The following is a 14,649-nucleotide window of genomic DNA, read 5'->3' as shown; positions in this document are numbered from 1 at the left end:
GCATTAAAACAATCGTAATAGTCCTGTTAACGACTGTTTTCCGGGGCAAGCCAAATGCGGAATTAAGATTATGCTATGCCATTTTATATAATTACATACTCAAACTTCACGAATTCATGTAAATTTTATTATTTTGAATGGAATACTGCCAAAATAGTGCTTGCTCAGAGGCAAGAAAGTGTAGGTACAGTTTTATATTATATTATACAGTGTAATAGAGATTATTTTTATTTAAATAAAAAAAAAACAATTTAAATATAATTTATTTCTCAACATTACATACTACAATTATGTGGCCACCTCGGAAATGGTAAAGTATCTTTAATATTAGGTATGCCGCATACAACTTGCAATAATCTCTCAAGTCCTAATCCAAATCCCCCAGTTGGAATATTTCCAAACTTCCGAAGCTCCAAATACCAATTTAAAGCTTCTGAGGGTAATTTAGATTGTAGCTTATCATAATTATCTTCTCTGAGACTTCCACCGGCTATTTCGCCTGTAATTGGGGCTAAGAGATCTAGTGCATCCACCTGTAATATGATTATCAAATCTATAAAGTGTTAAACAGCTGTCTAAACACTTTTGATGTATGAAAATGTGTGATCGTGGATTGTATGCTAGTACATATACAGGATGACCAAAAGTATTGTCAAACGGAGGCCCAGAGATAGAACCTTAGAGGTACCCGTATGTTCAACTATTCTCTTTTTGGTGATATTCCGCTTTTGGAACGAAGTTCCTTATCACGCTTTCGAAACGGCAAAAATTAAGACGAAATTTGTTACGACGAAGCTAGCGACATCTCTATGACGGAACGGAACTTTTTCTTAAAAAAATGTACATAGGTTTCAATAGATGTCTCTAATTGTATTCAGATTTCTTGTCAAAATAAAACACAATAAATTAATAGAAAATAAAAATTTTAGGCACTCTAATTACTAAAATTGAGCCTACTGATTAAGGTTATATTACATTACATTATACATATTTGTTAATAATACAAAAAATATTATTATAACTTAAAATAAAGAAAATTATTACAATTCCTTACTAATTAATTAAAAGGAACTTTTCAATCCATCCGGGGTGTCCCTTGACACCTCTCAAGTTTTTGTTTAAGTAATTGTTGGGTGTCTTTGAAATACTAGCAATTAAAAGAAAATTAAATTGCACTTTTTAGACATTTAAAAGACATATTTAATTCAAAACAATTGGCCAATTATTTTGTCTTACATATCAATGTCATGGATAGAAAAATAATCTTAGTTTAAGGATGGCTCACTTGTAACTTCACTGCTATTATTTCTATTTTTACTACTATTTTTTGTTTACTGCTAAGTTTTGAATGCCCAACTTGTTACTAAAATATGTATTTTACTTATACAACTGCCAAATCAAATCAGTGCTTTTTAATAACCTAAAAATTCGAATTTTCAATTTGAGTTCCTATAAGGTGCTCTATTCTGGACCACCACTTGTCACTCTTTTTTGAGCCACCTGTATAACAATACTGTGAAGTACTGTATGTTATTGTGTATATTAAAAAAGAAAATTTTCTTTCTAAGTTACCTTACTATCATCCAAATCACTCTCCTTCATATAAAATGATTTTAGGTTTTTAGGCCATTGCACCACAAACACTGGAATTCCACTACAGTGCTCCACTAATGCTAGTTCTTGTTCTTTATTAATTCCATCTTCATTTGTTATTAATCCCTTTTTATTTAAGATATTTCTTGCTTCATCATAAGTTAAGGTAATAAATCTATCCTTTAACCAAGTAGGGGCTATATTGTTCTTATCTATTAAATATAAATCAGCTTCATTTGTATTTCTTATTTCACTAAATATATGTTTCATTAAATATTCTAAAATAGATTGTAGTTGTTCTATATCATCGCAAAAAGCAAGTTCTGCTTCTAACATATAAAACTCTGATAAGTGAAGACGTGATCTTGAGTTTTCAGCTCTAAAAGTCGGACCTAAAGTATAAACATTACCCATTCCTCTACAAATACCTTCTAAATGTAACTGAGCAGACACTGTTAAGAATGATTTCCTTCCAAAATATACATCATCATTAGTTTTTCCTTCTTGCAACATGGCTTTAATAGTTTCCTCACTATCAGGTAAAACTTTAAATGTTTCTCCAGCACCTTCACAATCATTGGAAGTTAATATAGGTGTGTTTACATTTAAATAATTCCTTGATGCAAAAAAGTCATGTATGTGTTTCGTGACAGAGTGACGGATTCTAAGCATTGCTGATATGTAATTGGTACGACAGCGTAAGTGTAAATAATTGCGAATATATTCTGGCGGATGAGCTGTACGTGGATTGAATGGATACCCTTCAAGAACTACACATGTTCCATAAACTTTTACATGATTAGCTCGTAATTCAAGCTGACCCCGAGGGCTTTTTTCAAGTTTTCCTGTAATATGAACTGCGCTACCATATGTTAAATCATTGGTTTTTAGGTTTTTAGGAATCAAAACCTGTAATTTGTTAGCTGTTGATCCGTCGCTCACATCTGCGAATACGAGGTCTTTCTGGACTCTTAAGCTCTTAACCCAACCCTGGATAGCAAGAAAAAACAATTAAACCATGTACAGTATTGAATATAATTAAAATTTCATTTATTATCAAATGCTAACCTTAACTTCAGCTATATTACCAATATTTGCATTTTTTAGTAATGATGCCACTACGCTATATTTTTTATAGTATTGTGTAATTAAATTTAAGCCCTTGGATGTTAGTAATTTATGCTTCCGAAACATGTTTACATTAAATTTAAGGAAAACTAAATTTTTCTATTTTTATTTATATTTTGAATTTTATTTCCTTGTGTTCTGACACTTGACAGTTGACCCTGTACAGTGTATTAGCATTCTTAGCTGTTCTGAGTACAAAATATTCTATGTTGGATCGTTTTCAAAACAGATAACTAATCGTTTTTAATCTTTAAGTCTAGGAGAATATAATCGTTTTAATCTGTTTCAGCGACAGAGTGTAGAATGTAGATTGTCAAACATCAATTTATGTCATTTTAGCAAATCATGGTCACGTATTCATAGTGAATAGAGTACATTCATCATTTTCGTAATTCTTATTCTTAATCGTATTTATTGTGCTTTCGAGGACTGCGTTGTGACTTGTGGGTGCTAAAATCTTAACTAAAATTGAATTATATCGCCCCTGAAGTAACCAGTGATTAAGTCATTTTACAGGAATGTAAGTTGCTATAAATTATTTACTATAACCAAAACCTAGCTTGGATCATATATACATTTTCATAAATATAATATTCTAAAGCGATTTCCCCAAACGAGTTTTTCTACATCGTGAGGCTATTAAATTATACTTTATGTAATTAAGTACTATAGTCACCTCTGTATCTACACTGAATTTTTGTCGTGGCCTACTTTATCGTTGATTAGTATGACTTTTATTCTGATTAAATTTGTGGAAGGAAAGAAATGTCGTATGTGACCGCTTTAAATCTTTTACCGCATTATAATACATTTTTTAAGATTTTATAATTAATACCAATTGAAACATGATAAGTAACCTTAAAGATTATTTAAAGAAGTCTGACATTTCATGTTTACCTGGAATTTACTGATAACATTATCTTTTATTATACCTTCGATTTTCCCTAAGTTTATATTATTAATATTTTATTTATTTTAGAAATTATTAAAAAAAAGATCCTTGTAAGTATATATTTGTTGATCCTTGATATATATTTGATATGATTAAATACTATTTAAACACATCTATTTGTGTGACTATCATCACAATTGTTCATTATAACAACTGGATACAAAATAATAAAATCAATTTACCACGAGTAAAATAAAAAGTGAAAACAACTTTCTTTGACATACTTGTTGGATCAAACATTCTTAAATTTCACTGTACATCTGTGCTTATGTAGGTAATGTAATAAAGATGATTTTTTTATTTTTTATTATTGATGACTATGAATAACTACTGAACTATATAAAAATAATGTATCCTTAGGATATTCAATTAAAAAACATTTAATATATATTTTACAAACAATTAAAAATATAAGTTCAGCTATGTTAAGCTGCTGCAGGGGGTATAATAATAAATTAAATAAAATAAACAATTTTTTTTTCAATTTGTTTGTCTTTGAATATATACATTTTTCCTACCACCAATTCAAACATTGTCATTGACCTTGGCAATGACTTCATTTTAAACATTATTATAACTTGTTGAACCTTGTGTTCCTTAACTTAATTTTAACATATATATATATGTATAAATCTTAAATGTGAATTTACGCAGTAAAATTGAAGGTGGAACTAATTTTTATAGATTCTATTCTTTTTTTGTCAGTCATTTTTGCCTGACGGCACGAAACATTTTGGGTTGCCTGTCGGCATGTTGATTTCCTCACAATCCTCACCTCAAAACTACTTTTGAATATATCTGTCCATTTTTCACTTGAAAATCACTTTAATTTGTTATATAAAAAATTAAGTGAAAGTAACTTCATTTTTTGTTTGTACTTTCACTCCATCACAGCATTATTTATGTTTTAATACTTGATTCTTACAATATTGTATTTAGGCTTTGGAGTCAGTTTATTTATTGGCTTCAGCTCACCTTTAAGTAAATCTTTACATAAGTATGTCCATCTCAAAGTTAGCAATACCTTTGGAATTAAACATAGTGTACTTATCTCAATGCTAACTAGTTCCAAACTGCCAAGTGTTATTTCTTGACAATACACTTGGAGTTATTTAGCCAACATTTTGTAGCAATAAACCTATTATTTTACCCATTTGGTATAAAGATCCAATTATATTAAAAAGTTGATAATAAAACAAAAAAATAATATCTTTAAAATATATAATATAATTATACAATCAGTAATAATATAACATATAACACTGAAAGTACATGGCACATTTTCTGTTTTATTGATAATTTTACTTAGATCTTCTATGTCTGATGCATATTCTGACTCAAAAATCAACTCAAAAAAAAACTAAATAAAAATTTAGATGATTGTTGAAAATCAAATATTTGAAAATTTGCCTTCATGGCTCATGCATTGCATTAGTTTAAATCACAAGTTAAACTGTTTAATATATATATATAGGTTTTAGAGGATAATTATCTTATTTTTACTGATGTTAGAGCATGTACATTAAAGATGATGTTAGAGATAGTATTTGTTTACTTTTGAAATCTAATATATTTGATACATAAAGGTTTTGTAAATTTATGATTTTCTTTACAGAATGACGGACCCAAACCCCCAAGGCGGTGACACAGGCCCACCAAAGGGAATACCTGCGTTGAAAGCTCATGTTATAGAAAATAAAATATATGTGGCATTATGGGGAACTCGTATTTTGACCATATTGTTCACATTTGGATATGTCATTCCTATATTTACAAAGTAAGTAGCTTTGATACAAATAATACAATCTCTAGAATAGTTTTTCTAAGAGTTAAGGCGTTGCTAAAGTGATAAATCAGTTCTGTGTAGTTTAAAGAACTTTTTAAGTATTTTGTCTTCATTAAATTAATAATCTAAAAAGGTATTTTGAATCATATTAAAAAATCCTTATAAAATTTTTGATACTTACGAATGAATAGTGGTGATGTTTTTCTATTGTAACAAGAAGTTAATGATATTATTAGATACTTAAATTTACTGCCGAAGTTAGTTTAGGAACAAACAAATTTCATTTATTTTATATTTTTGTATGTTTAATAACTAAATGTGTAAGATTATTAATATATTCATAACATCATTACAAGGTTAAAGACAATAATATTATATCTCAGTTGTGTTACCTTTGGTTGATAAATAAAAAGTTGTATTAAACATAAGCTGCTTCAAGGTCAAGTAATATTTAAATTATACAGGTACAAAAATTATTTCATCTTAATATACTTGTTTGGATATTGTAGGATGTTCTGGCTTTCCAGTAAAATTATGTTCACTGATTGTAATCACTTTGGCTGCCAGATGTACAAAGTTTCTCATATTTTAAAGCTAGATAGGATTGGGATTTGTTTAAATATGACATAGGAAATGTTTAAGGATAAGTTAAAAATTATTGAATTTAGGACTTTTTTACTACATTGTCAGGTGTATATATATACAATGATGCCATTGCAGAGTAACAGCTCTTTACAGCGAAATAAATGTAATAAAAACAAAGATAGAATTAGAATAGGAAAACTATAGAAACATAAAATATTCAGCTCCCAGCACCAGACGACTGCATCTTGTAGTCTAACAGGAAATGAGTCAAAGAGAAAAGAGAACCATGTCGTTAAATTTTAAGTCGCTGCAATGATAATGACAGTTTTTGTGTGGAGAGTTTAGGCGACAGTAATCTCTATATTAAATATAAGGGATCATTCAAGTCTTTCGTAAGAACCATAAGGGTGGGGGAGGGTCTGTTTCTTTGATTTTTCTTATTTGGTGATTACGTAAACAATTATTTAGCACAACATTAACACAACGATGCATTTTGCACGAGGATTCCTTCAAAAAATGTTTATGTGTGTGTTTTTTAGAGCTTTGTTTACTTATTCTGACAAAAGGGGGGGAGGTAAGTTTAGTTAATAAGCAGTAAATCTGCTAATGTACTTAAACGGCCAATTAGTTTATCTGGACCTCAGATTATTTGTTTTCTAATAGGTTAGTAGATAAGTCTTCTCTGATACACGCCGCTCTATTGTTATCTATGGTGTAACACTCCTCACGATGTTTTTAATCAAGCGCATTTAATACACATAGAAAACCTTTTGATGCAGGCTTCGAATTAACGTTAGCGACACAGGATATGGTAGGGGAGCCCACGATGCTAAATAGGGATTTACTCGAGCGTCGTGGAGACCTATTGGGTTGCAAAGCTTAGATGATAAGAAGAAAAAAATATTGTATGATATATACCTTTTTATCGGTGGGGAAAGCGGCTATAGATGTTTAAATATGTAAAAAAAAACTGTTGCATGGACATACTCGAGCGCGTCAGATATTGATAGCATCAATGTCCTACGTATTTTTAATAATGTACGTATGTTAATCTGATCATTTGCATGATGGGGGTGGTTGTACGTAAGGGTTAAAAATGAAAAAAAAAAAAATTTAATCGAGCGCGTCAGGTTTTCTAAGGTTTGCACCAAAAAAAAAGCTCTCATTCAATAATCTGACGATTTCGATCTGACGCAAACTCGCAGCCATTATTATAATGTGCAAAAAAAATTCGCCATTTTGAAATACTCGAGCGCGTCAGATTAAGATATATATGGTTCAGATTTATATTCTAAACGTACTGTCTCATAATCTGATGATTATCTAGAGGGATTTGCCTGATCTGACAAAAAAAATATTAGAAAAACGGTTCACCCTAAAGGCCATCCCTGCAATTCCATTCCTGGGCGCTTAAAATTGTACTTATGAGCTCGCTGAGTTCAAAGAAATAATATTTCTATGCGTTTGAGTTCTCCCAGCTCGAAAGTCTGATAGAAGTTTCATAGAACACTATTTTTGAAATTTTCAAACCCCAATAACATTTGAATGGATCAAGCAATTTTCCCGCGGTTGACGGTGATCGACGCATTTTTTAAGCTCTAATTATTTAATTTCATCAAAAACGATAATCCGAGATGAAATGTCGAAGTTATGTGATAGAAACACTTTTCGGTTTTCTTTCGTTCACGATATCTCTCGAACGAATCAACCGATTTGACCAGTTTGGTGGCGATCGACGTCGTTTTTCAAGCTTAAAGGTGGATTAGTTTTTTGAAGTTGATGGATAAAGCCGTTTAAAAGTAATTGCAAAAAAACACTTTCAAAAAAACAAATTGTTATTTTTTTAGATTTTTCAAAATTTCTCAAAATCTATCGGTCCGAAACGGTTCAAATTCACATGAAATCTAATTTTGAGGGAAACGCGGAGAAGGAAATGTAGGCATCACGCAGCTGCACGCGTTTATTGCACGAACTTTATCGACGAAATTTTGTTATTCCGCTTGCCGAAATCGTCAGATTATATATTTTTCAATATTCTTGAATTATTTCATTCAAAATAAAAAAAAAATTAGCTACGCTCGAGAATGTCAAGATGACGTTTTTTTTTACAACTTTGCTGCCCTCCCCTCTCTTTACGTCACTCTCAAATTGTCAGATTAGTGGAATATACCCTTTTTAGGATGTGATTAACTCACACTACCTTAATCTGACGCGCTCGAGAATGTCTGATGATCAATTTTTTTTTACTAATCTGATCCTGTATTCTTCACGGGCGGCCTTATATATGAGCCTCATATTTGGTGGAGGTACTTAACCGGTTACAAGGTATCCCCCTGTATATTAATCTGCCGCGCTTGAGTAAATCCCGAAATCCCCTCTTGGGCTCCCCTACTATAAAAACATTACTCTAACACAAACTTTTAATAATTTGACAGTTCAACATCAGCTTTCTACAAGGCGTTATTAGCGAATGCAGCGACGTCAGCGTTGAGACTGCACCAACGGATCCCACCTTCGGAGATAAGGTTATCGCAGGAGTTCCTCAACCGGTTCTTCTTGGAAGACAGCGCTCACTATCTCTTCTATTCGCTGATATTCATGAACGTTGCGCCGAACTTGTGTATCCTTTTTTATTTGGAGCTGGTCCAGATTCTCAGATAAGTACTTAAAATTTCTGCTGAGTCAAATCTGAGTTTCTTCGATAAAATTTGTTTTTATAGCACAGGGCCAAATGGTCAGGTCTGATGTTTAGTGATGCCTATAGACACTGATTGCCAGACGAGTGCGTTGCCGGTCTTTAGTTAAGTAAAGAATAGATTTCAGCCTAATGAACGTTTGTTTGAATGGTGCTATGTATTTGGAATTAATGCTTGCAATGGAAAAAGGGTTCATCGGCATTAGGCCTGAACATGAAGTGTCTGGTAATGGTATAAAAAATATATCAATACGGGATAAAGACAAACAAAAATAAAATAAATCAGTTAAAATCAGTTTTATTATCAGTCTTTTATATTATTAAAAAAAAAATCCTCTATATGGTTTTACAATGGAGAAAATCTCATTTACGTTATATACATGGTATCGATACGCTGAGATTTTTTTCGCGAAATAGAGGTTTTTTTGAATTTCGAATTAAGGCACAGCGCAATTTTGCTTTTCATAAAACGTAGCATAGACTATATTGATATTGAAAGAGGTTTTAATGTTTCTGTATTAGAAACTTTTTTAAATTTGTTTTAAACAAATTCTATTTGTACTATACATTGTATTGATGCGTTTAGAGATTTTTCTTTGCAAGTCCTTTGCAGGGTTGTTTAATTTCGGATTAAGATTGCCACAGCGCAATCCCTATTGGTAAAACATAGTCACAGTCCGCGAAGTACACGTTTTTTTGAATTTCGAATTCAAATGGGCACAGCGCAATTGCTATTGGTAAACATAGCACAGACTACGATTGATATTCAAAGAGGTTTTAAAGTTTCTTACCACGTATATTTACTACAAATGTAATGCTTTCAAGCATTTTTTCAATTAAAAATGTCAGGTCACGTGAAATCAGCTGTGTGCTGTTAAACATTGAGTTACAGCGCAAGTACAAACCATGTTTATTAATATCGAAGATCGCTTCTACAATTAATAAAACCGGTTAACCTTGACGCCTTGAATTGTTTTCTTGTCACTTTAACTTAAAATGAACATATTTAATATTGGCTGAGACGATATAATTTCAAATTACTTTGGAGAAGGAAAGTTACTCTATGTCCAGCCTAAAGAACCTTCTACCAGATTTCTGATGATATTTATGAGGTTAAGTCGTGGTATATAGCCTTGGCGGGAAATACTTACTTCGATAGCATATGACGTCATCCTCGCGTTCCTCTATGACATAGACAAGCACAAGGGCTATGTACACATGTTATTTTAATTCGGTTAAATGTTGACATAATTATTGCCATGCAAAGTTACAGTGTACTCCTACCTGAAAGGCCGGCAACGCATCCACTAAATGGGCTGCGAGGCATTTTTGCGCTAAATTTTTTTTTTTTTTTGATAGAACAGGGGGCAAACGGGCAGGAGGCTCACCTGATGTTAAGTGATACCGCCGCCCATGGACACCCTTAAAAAAAAACTTTTTTTTTTTAAATAAAAAAAAAACTTTTTTTCATATAAATAAGAATTTCTTAATATTATACAGTAATTTTGACGCCGATTTTCTTGTTCGCGATGCTGCACGCCGCTTCCTATTCACTCACAATATTGGATGTAAGTATATTTATTGTGGAGCTGTGGTGGTCTAGTGGTTTTAGCGGGCGACTCTCATCCCTGAGGTAGTAGGTTCGATCCCCAGCTGTGCACCAATTTTTTTTGTGTTAATATTCGAATGGTGAAAGGGATCATCGTGAGGAATGACATGCCATAGACCCAGGCAGTCAGGCATAGGCTGATCACCTGCTTGCCTATTACATTGATGAAACAGATACAGAAATCTGAGATTCAGACCTAAAAACTTTATTATAATTCAATTTTTATTAATTTTTTTTAGTAGAGGTGCCTGGAAAAGCTCGCTTGTTAGCGATAAGGCCGCCCGTTGTATCCCTTATAGTTTTGTGTTAATTTTTATTATTAATATATGATTTTTAATTTTTTATGCAACAAAGTGAGAATAAATAAATAAAAAAAGTTGTAGCGCCATTGTTTTTATTATATTTATTATGTTATATACATGTTTAAAAAAAATTCCTTAAAAAAACTAAAGAATTTTTTTATCTGCTAACTATGGTATTTTATTTGCAGACTTTGGGCCAAAACTCCATGTGGGTGGCTCGCCTGCTCATTTCTTTAGTGGAATTACAATCGCGGAATATTTTACGCGCGGCTGCATTGGCTGAAATCTCTCTATTCCCATTGGTTGCCATCATGGCACTATTGTAAGTAGACATTATTTATACAATACGCCCTGCAAACAAAAATCATTAAAGTCGGTCCAGTCGTTTGATTAAAAACACATTAGATTTATAGGAATTATGTTGGGGTTAAACCTGCTTCCTAAAATCCAACTTCGATTGTAATAGCTTTAGTACAAAGTTAGTTAAGTTTGGTCCTACAAAAATTTAATACTAAATCAAATCAAATTCGATACACAAAAAAATCAATTAATCGGTTTAGTAGAAGGAGAATTTTAAACAAACACGCACAAAGGATTTCTATATGTAATCAAAGCGTCAATATGTAGTTTTACCTGCGTATTTTAAGTTATAGAATACAGAGTACATAACATTACAATAGGTTCATAATTTAAAATATTGACGGACATGACACGAAACGGCCACAGATTAGTCAAATCGATGATGACTTAACAATTTGCGCACTAAACACTTGACGTCTCCATATGACATCTATGACTGGTGCGACGCCATCTTGTGTAGCGATTTGGCGGGTTCTTGCATTACGTTTAATTTGAATCTTTAAATCAAATTTGAAATACTTATTAATTATAGATTAAATTTATATTTTATAAATGTCAGGAGTATGTGTAGTGTATGTATTAAGCTGCACTAGATATAACTATATATATGAGAGGGAACTAAGAACATAACAACCCTATGGAAAGTGTTATTAAGTTCTCAAGTTCACCAACAGACCTAAGGTAACAAATGGGGCTCTGCACATAGGAGTAAAGGTTTAAGGTAGTGGGATTATCTAAAAGCCATTAGGCATCACCACAATAATTAATGGCTTGAAGGAGTCTTAACTTGGACAGCGAAGGTAGACAGAGAAATATTCAAATGTGATTTTTCTTAAATCTTAAATTCTTCTGACACATATTCACACATACATGATTTTGAGTTTGTGTAATTTCTTATTTACTTGTTTAAACCCTTTAAGCAGCGTTTCTTCTTTCTTCTCTTACAGCGGCTACAGCGGTCTGCTAACACCCTTCATGTACTATTACTTCGTGTTGTGGCGGTATGCCTCTCGTCGTAATCCATACACCCGTAACACATTCAGAGAGTTGCGTTCAGTGGCCGAGAGGGTAGCCAACAAAGAAAGTCTACCCTCACCATTGAAGTCTGGATTGCACTCCGCTATCAGAGTTGTGTGTATGATGGCACCAAGGCTTGAAGCTCAGGAGTAAGGTACAGTAAGATATTTTTCGATTTTAGATGGATTTTCTCCGGAGACTGGCAGCTAAATACAAAGAGCGGTTAAGCTGTCATCCGAATGAACTTGCTCGCCAACTCACCATTAGACAGTATGTGAGTGGACTAAAACGTCAAGATATTCTAGAGCTAGAAGACCGGCAGTAGCTCTAGGCAGAAGATGAGTAGATGCTTCCAATGGGAAGTCACTTCACATGACAGCACCACAGAAGAAATTCACTCATAGCCTTAGAGCTGATTGCAAATTACAGCAGAGAAAAAAAAAGATAGATTTTAAAGATAGACAGAAGGCTCGCAAATGCGTTGTCGACCTTTTCAGAATAGGTACACTCTTTTCTTGAAGGACCCTAAGTCTAATTGGTTCGCAGATAGATCAGTCGACAGCTTCGAACCCGTGACGTCAGGTTATTAAACTTCGTTTGACAGATGTCATTTGTCAAATGTTGAGTTTTTGTCGACGCTGTCTGGAGAATCCTTAGTTCTTTTTAATATTTTTTTCAAAACATATTCATCAAATAGTTTTAAATAGAAATAATACAACCTTTAACAGCTAACTAAGCCGTATAGTCTTTATATTAAAAATTAATTTTTATTTTCAGGTATAAGAAGACTACATCATTCAATAGTATATTTATTTTTGTTTAACAATAGTAATCTGTGCTTGAGTCTGCTATTATTGTCGCTTTCGAAACGTCATTTTGACGTTATTAAATTGTCATGTGTCCTAATCAATAATACGTCACAATTACTAGAAAATACATGGTGCATTTTTAATTATTTTCTTAAGACTGCGACAAATTATAAATATGTAGTTATAGTTATCAAAAGGCTCCTTCCATAATAATTGTTTTATAAATTAAGACTTTTATTTACGTTTCTGACAAGTCATATTTGGCTTTTTGACTCATCGAATACACAATACACACATTTTTATATCACTACACAATAATTACAGATTTATAAATTTTAGCAGTCTCTTTAGTATCCACTAAGCACACATAAGAGAATCTAACACTAATACGGGTTTATAGGTTCTGTTTCTTTATGCGTTGAACTTGTGTGCTAAAATGCCTTATCAATTTCAATCAACTATTTTCCGCCAAAATATTTCTTAATGTGGGTAGTTTAAGGGTTTATGTTGTATTCAAGTACATAAGACATGTATGTTTGTATGTTTATACGGTTTTGAATGTATCGTGTGGGCCGATACGGTTGATTGGTGTTATACACGTCAGACCTGTCAACGTCATTCCTGTAAGATTGACATCTTTATGACAGTGCAAAGTCAATTTAAACTGATATTTTTTTATTATGTTTATGAATGCGTATTTAGTTGATTTCTACTATTTTAAATGATATCACAACTATTTGTGATGAGTCCATGGTCCAGGATAATTTTGAAATGGTTATCTGATAGATGTGATGTCATTGAATAACAGTTGAAGTATTGAAGTTATCAAATGTCACTGTTTGACGGATGACACCTGACAGCTGACAGCTGATAGCTATTACCTTTATACCAATCACGTATCTAGCCTAGAACGATTTAATGTAAGATTAAATATTTTTTTAAGGATTAATATACGAACAAATTTGGTCCAATATAATTCAAATTAGAAAATTGTAGGATAATTAAGTTCACTTTAAATGTTTTTCTAAATGTATGTGTCAAACAAATAAATATATAAAAACCACTTATCGGTGTCACAATTATCGATTCCCTTGGCATTTATGTACTTTCAATGTATTTTTGTGAATAAAGTTTCACATTTGTATTAATATTTGCACTTGGTTATGGGATGAATGTAGTATGGATTTTTAAATAAATGTTTAAGAAATATTTCGTTTTTTATTTCTCGTACCTAAATAGTACACTATTAGTCTTCCCTTCAATATACCGATGATCTAATATACCGTAGGCGGGTAATTAGACCATAAGATTAACAGGTGAGCCTACTGCCCGTTTGCCCCCTGTTCGATAAAAAAAAAATTATGACGCTTTCATTAGAGACGCGCTGGCCAAAAACCGGTGGAAACAGCTTTTTTAGCAGCAACATTGCTCGCTCCAGATGCTTCCTTTCCGACCACGACGCTCAGACCTGAGCTGCCGATTAAAGAGAGGGTTCCCCCTTGACAAGTTTACTCGTTATACTGACGAGGTAATTTTGAGAAGAGATACCACGCAAACAGTGGCGTAGCTATCTTGGGTTGCACCCGGTGCGGAAGTTGGTGGTGTCACCCCATCGAAAGTGAAAAGCAATAATTTTTATATGATAAAGGACATGGATCATATTCAAAAGAACGCGACAATGGGACAGGGAATCCCCTACGACAGCGTCAGGTTATTTTGCGGGAATCCCCGAATTCTACATAGAGCTGAGCTAGTGCTAGTAAAAGAATCCCTGAAAAAGACATTTTGATGCTAGCGATTTTATTTTGTTTGT

At 32.5% G+C, this 14,649-nt stretch overlaps 2 protein-coding genes across 3 annotated transcripts; one reads left to right on the top strand and one right to left on the bottom strand.

Annotated features, from left to right (window-relative positions):
• Window positions 1-245: 245 nt before the first annotated feature.
• Window positions 246-2,870, bottom strand: LOC110998262 (probable asparagine--tRNA ligase, mitochondrial). Its single transcript, XM_022266815.2, has 3 exons — window positions 2,662-2,870; window positions 1,573-2,583; window positions 246-533 (listed from the first exon to the last, which is right to left on the bottom strand). The coding sequence occupies exons 1-3, from the start codon at window positions 2,785-2,787 to the stop codon at window positions 276-278; spliced, it is 1,395 nt and encodes a 464-aa protein (XP_022122507.2). The 5' UTR covers window positions 2,788-2,870; the 3' UTR covers window positions 246-275.
• Window positions 2,871-3,066: 196 nt separating this feature from the next.
• LOC110998246 (Krueppel homolog 2) lies at window positions 3,067-14,045 on the top strand. Of its 2 annotated transcripts, XM_022266791.2 has the most exons (7): window positions 3,068-3,241; window positions 5,289-5,450; window positions 8,480-8,664; window positions 10,240-10,307; window positions 10,839-10,972; window positions 11,958-12,181; window positions 12,805-14,045. In XM_022266791.2, exons 2-6 carry the CDS (start codon window positions 5,290-5,292, stop codon window positions 12,178-12,180), a joined length of 771 nt encoding a protein of 256 aa, XP_022122483.2. In that variant the 5' UTR covers window positions 3,068-3,241; window position 5,289; the 3' UTR covers window position 12,181; window positions 12,805-14,045. The 2 variants fall into 2 exon arrangements, with proteins under 2 accessions (XP_045489381.1, XP_022122483.2); XM_045633425.1 differs by lacking the exon at window positions 12,805-14,045 and having other exon boundaries at window positions 3,067-3,241; window positions 11,958-12,184.
• Window positions 14,046-14,649: the final 604 nt, after the last annotated feature.

Source organism: Pieris rapae, chromosome 23 (assembly GCF_905147795.1).
Source record: "Pieris rapae chromosome 23, ilPieRapa1.1, whole genome shotgun sequence".
Taxonomy (NCBI): domain Eukaryota; kingdom Metazoa; phylum Arthropoda; class Insecta; order Lepidoptera; family Pieridae; genus Pieris; species Pieris rapae.
Note: the sequence above shows the minus strand (reverse complement) of the source record. Positions and strands in the feature narration are given on the sequence as shown.

What these genes read in the sequence shown, in the direction of transcription:
- LOC110998246 (XM_022266791.2), top strand. Translation starts at nt 5,290, where the DNA reads ATGACGGACCCAAACCCCCAAGGCGGTGACACAGGCCCACCAAAGGGA. An exon ending in GAACGTTGCGCCGAACTTGT is followed by an intron (nt 8,665 to 10,239) that starts GTATCCTTTTTT and finishes AATATTATACAG; the next exon opens with TAATTTTGACGCCGATTTTC. An exon ending in GTTGCCATCATGGCACTATT is followed by an intron (nt 10,973 to 11,957) that starts GTAAGTAGACAT and finishes CTTCTCTTACAG; the next exon opens with CGGCTACAGCGGTCTGCTAA.
- LOC110998262 (XM_022266815.2), bottom strand. Translation starts at nt 2,787, where the DNA reads ATGTTTCGGAAGCATAAATTACTAACATCCAAGGGCTTAAATTTAATT. An exon ending in GTAATATAGCTGAAGTTAAG is followed by an intron (nt 2,584 to 2,661) that starts GTTAGCATTTGA and finishes CTTGCTATCCAG; the next exon opens with GGTTGGGTTAAGAGCTTAAG. An exon ending in GTGATTTGGATGATAGTAAG is followed by an intron (nt 534 to 1,572) that starts GTAACTTAGAAA and finishes ATCATATTACAG; the next exon opens with GTGGATGCACTAGATCTCTT.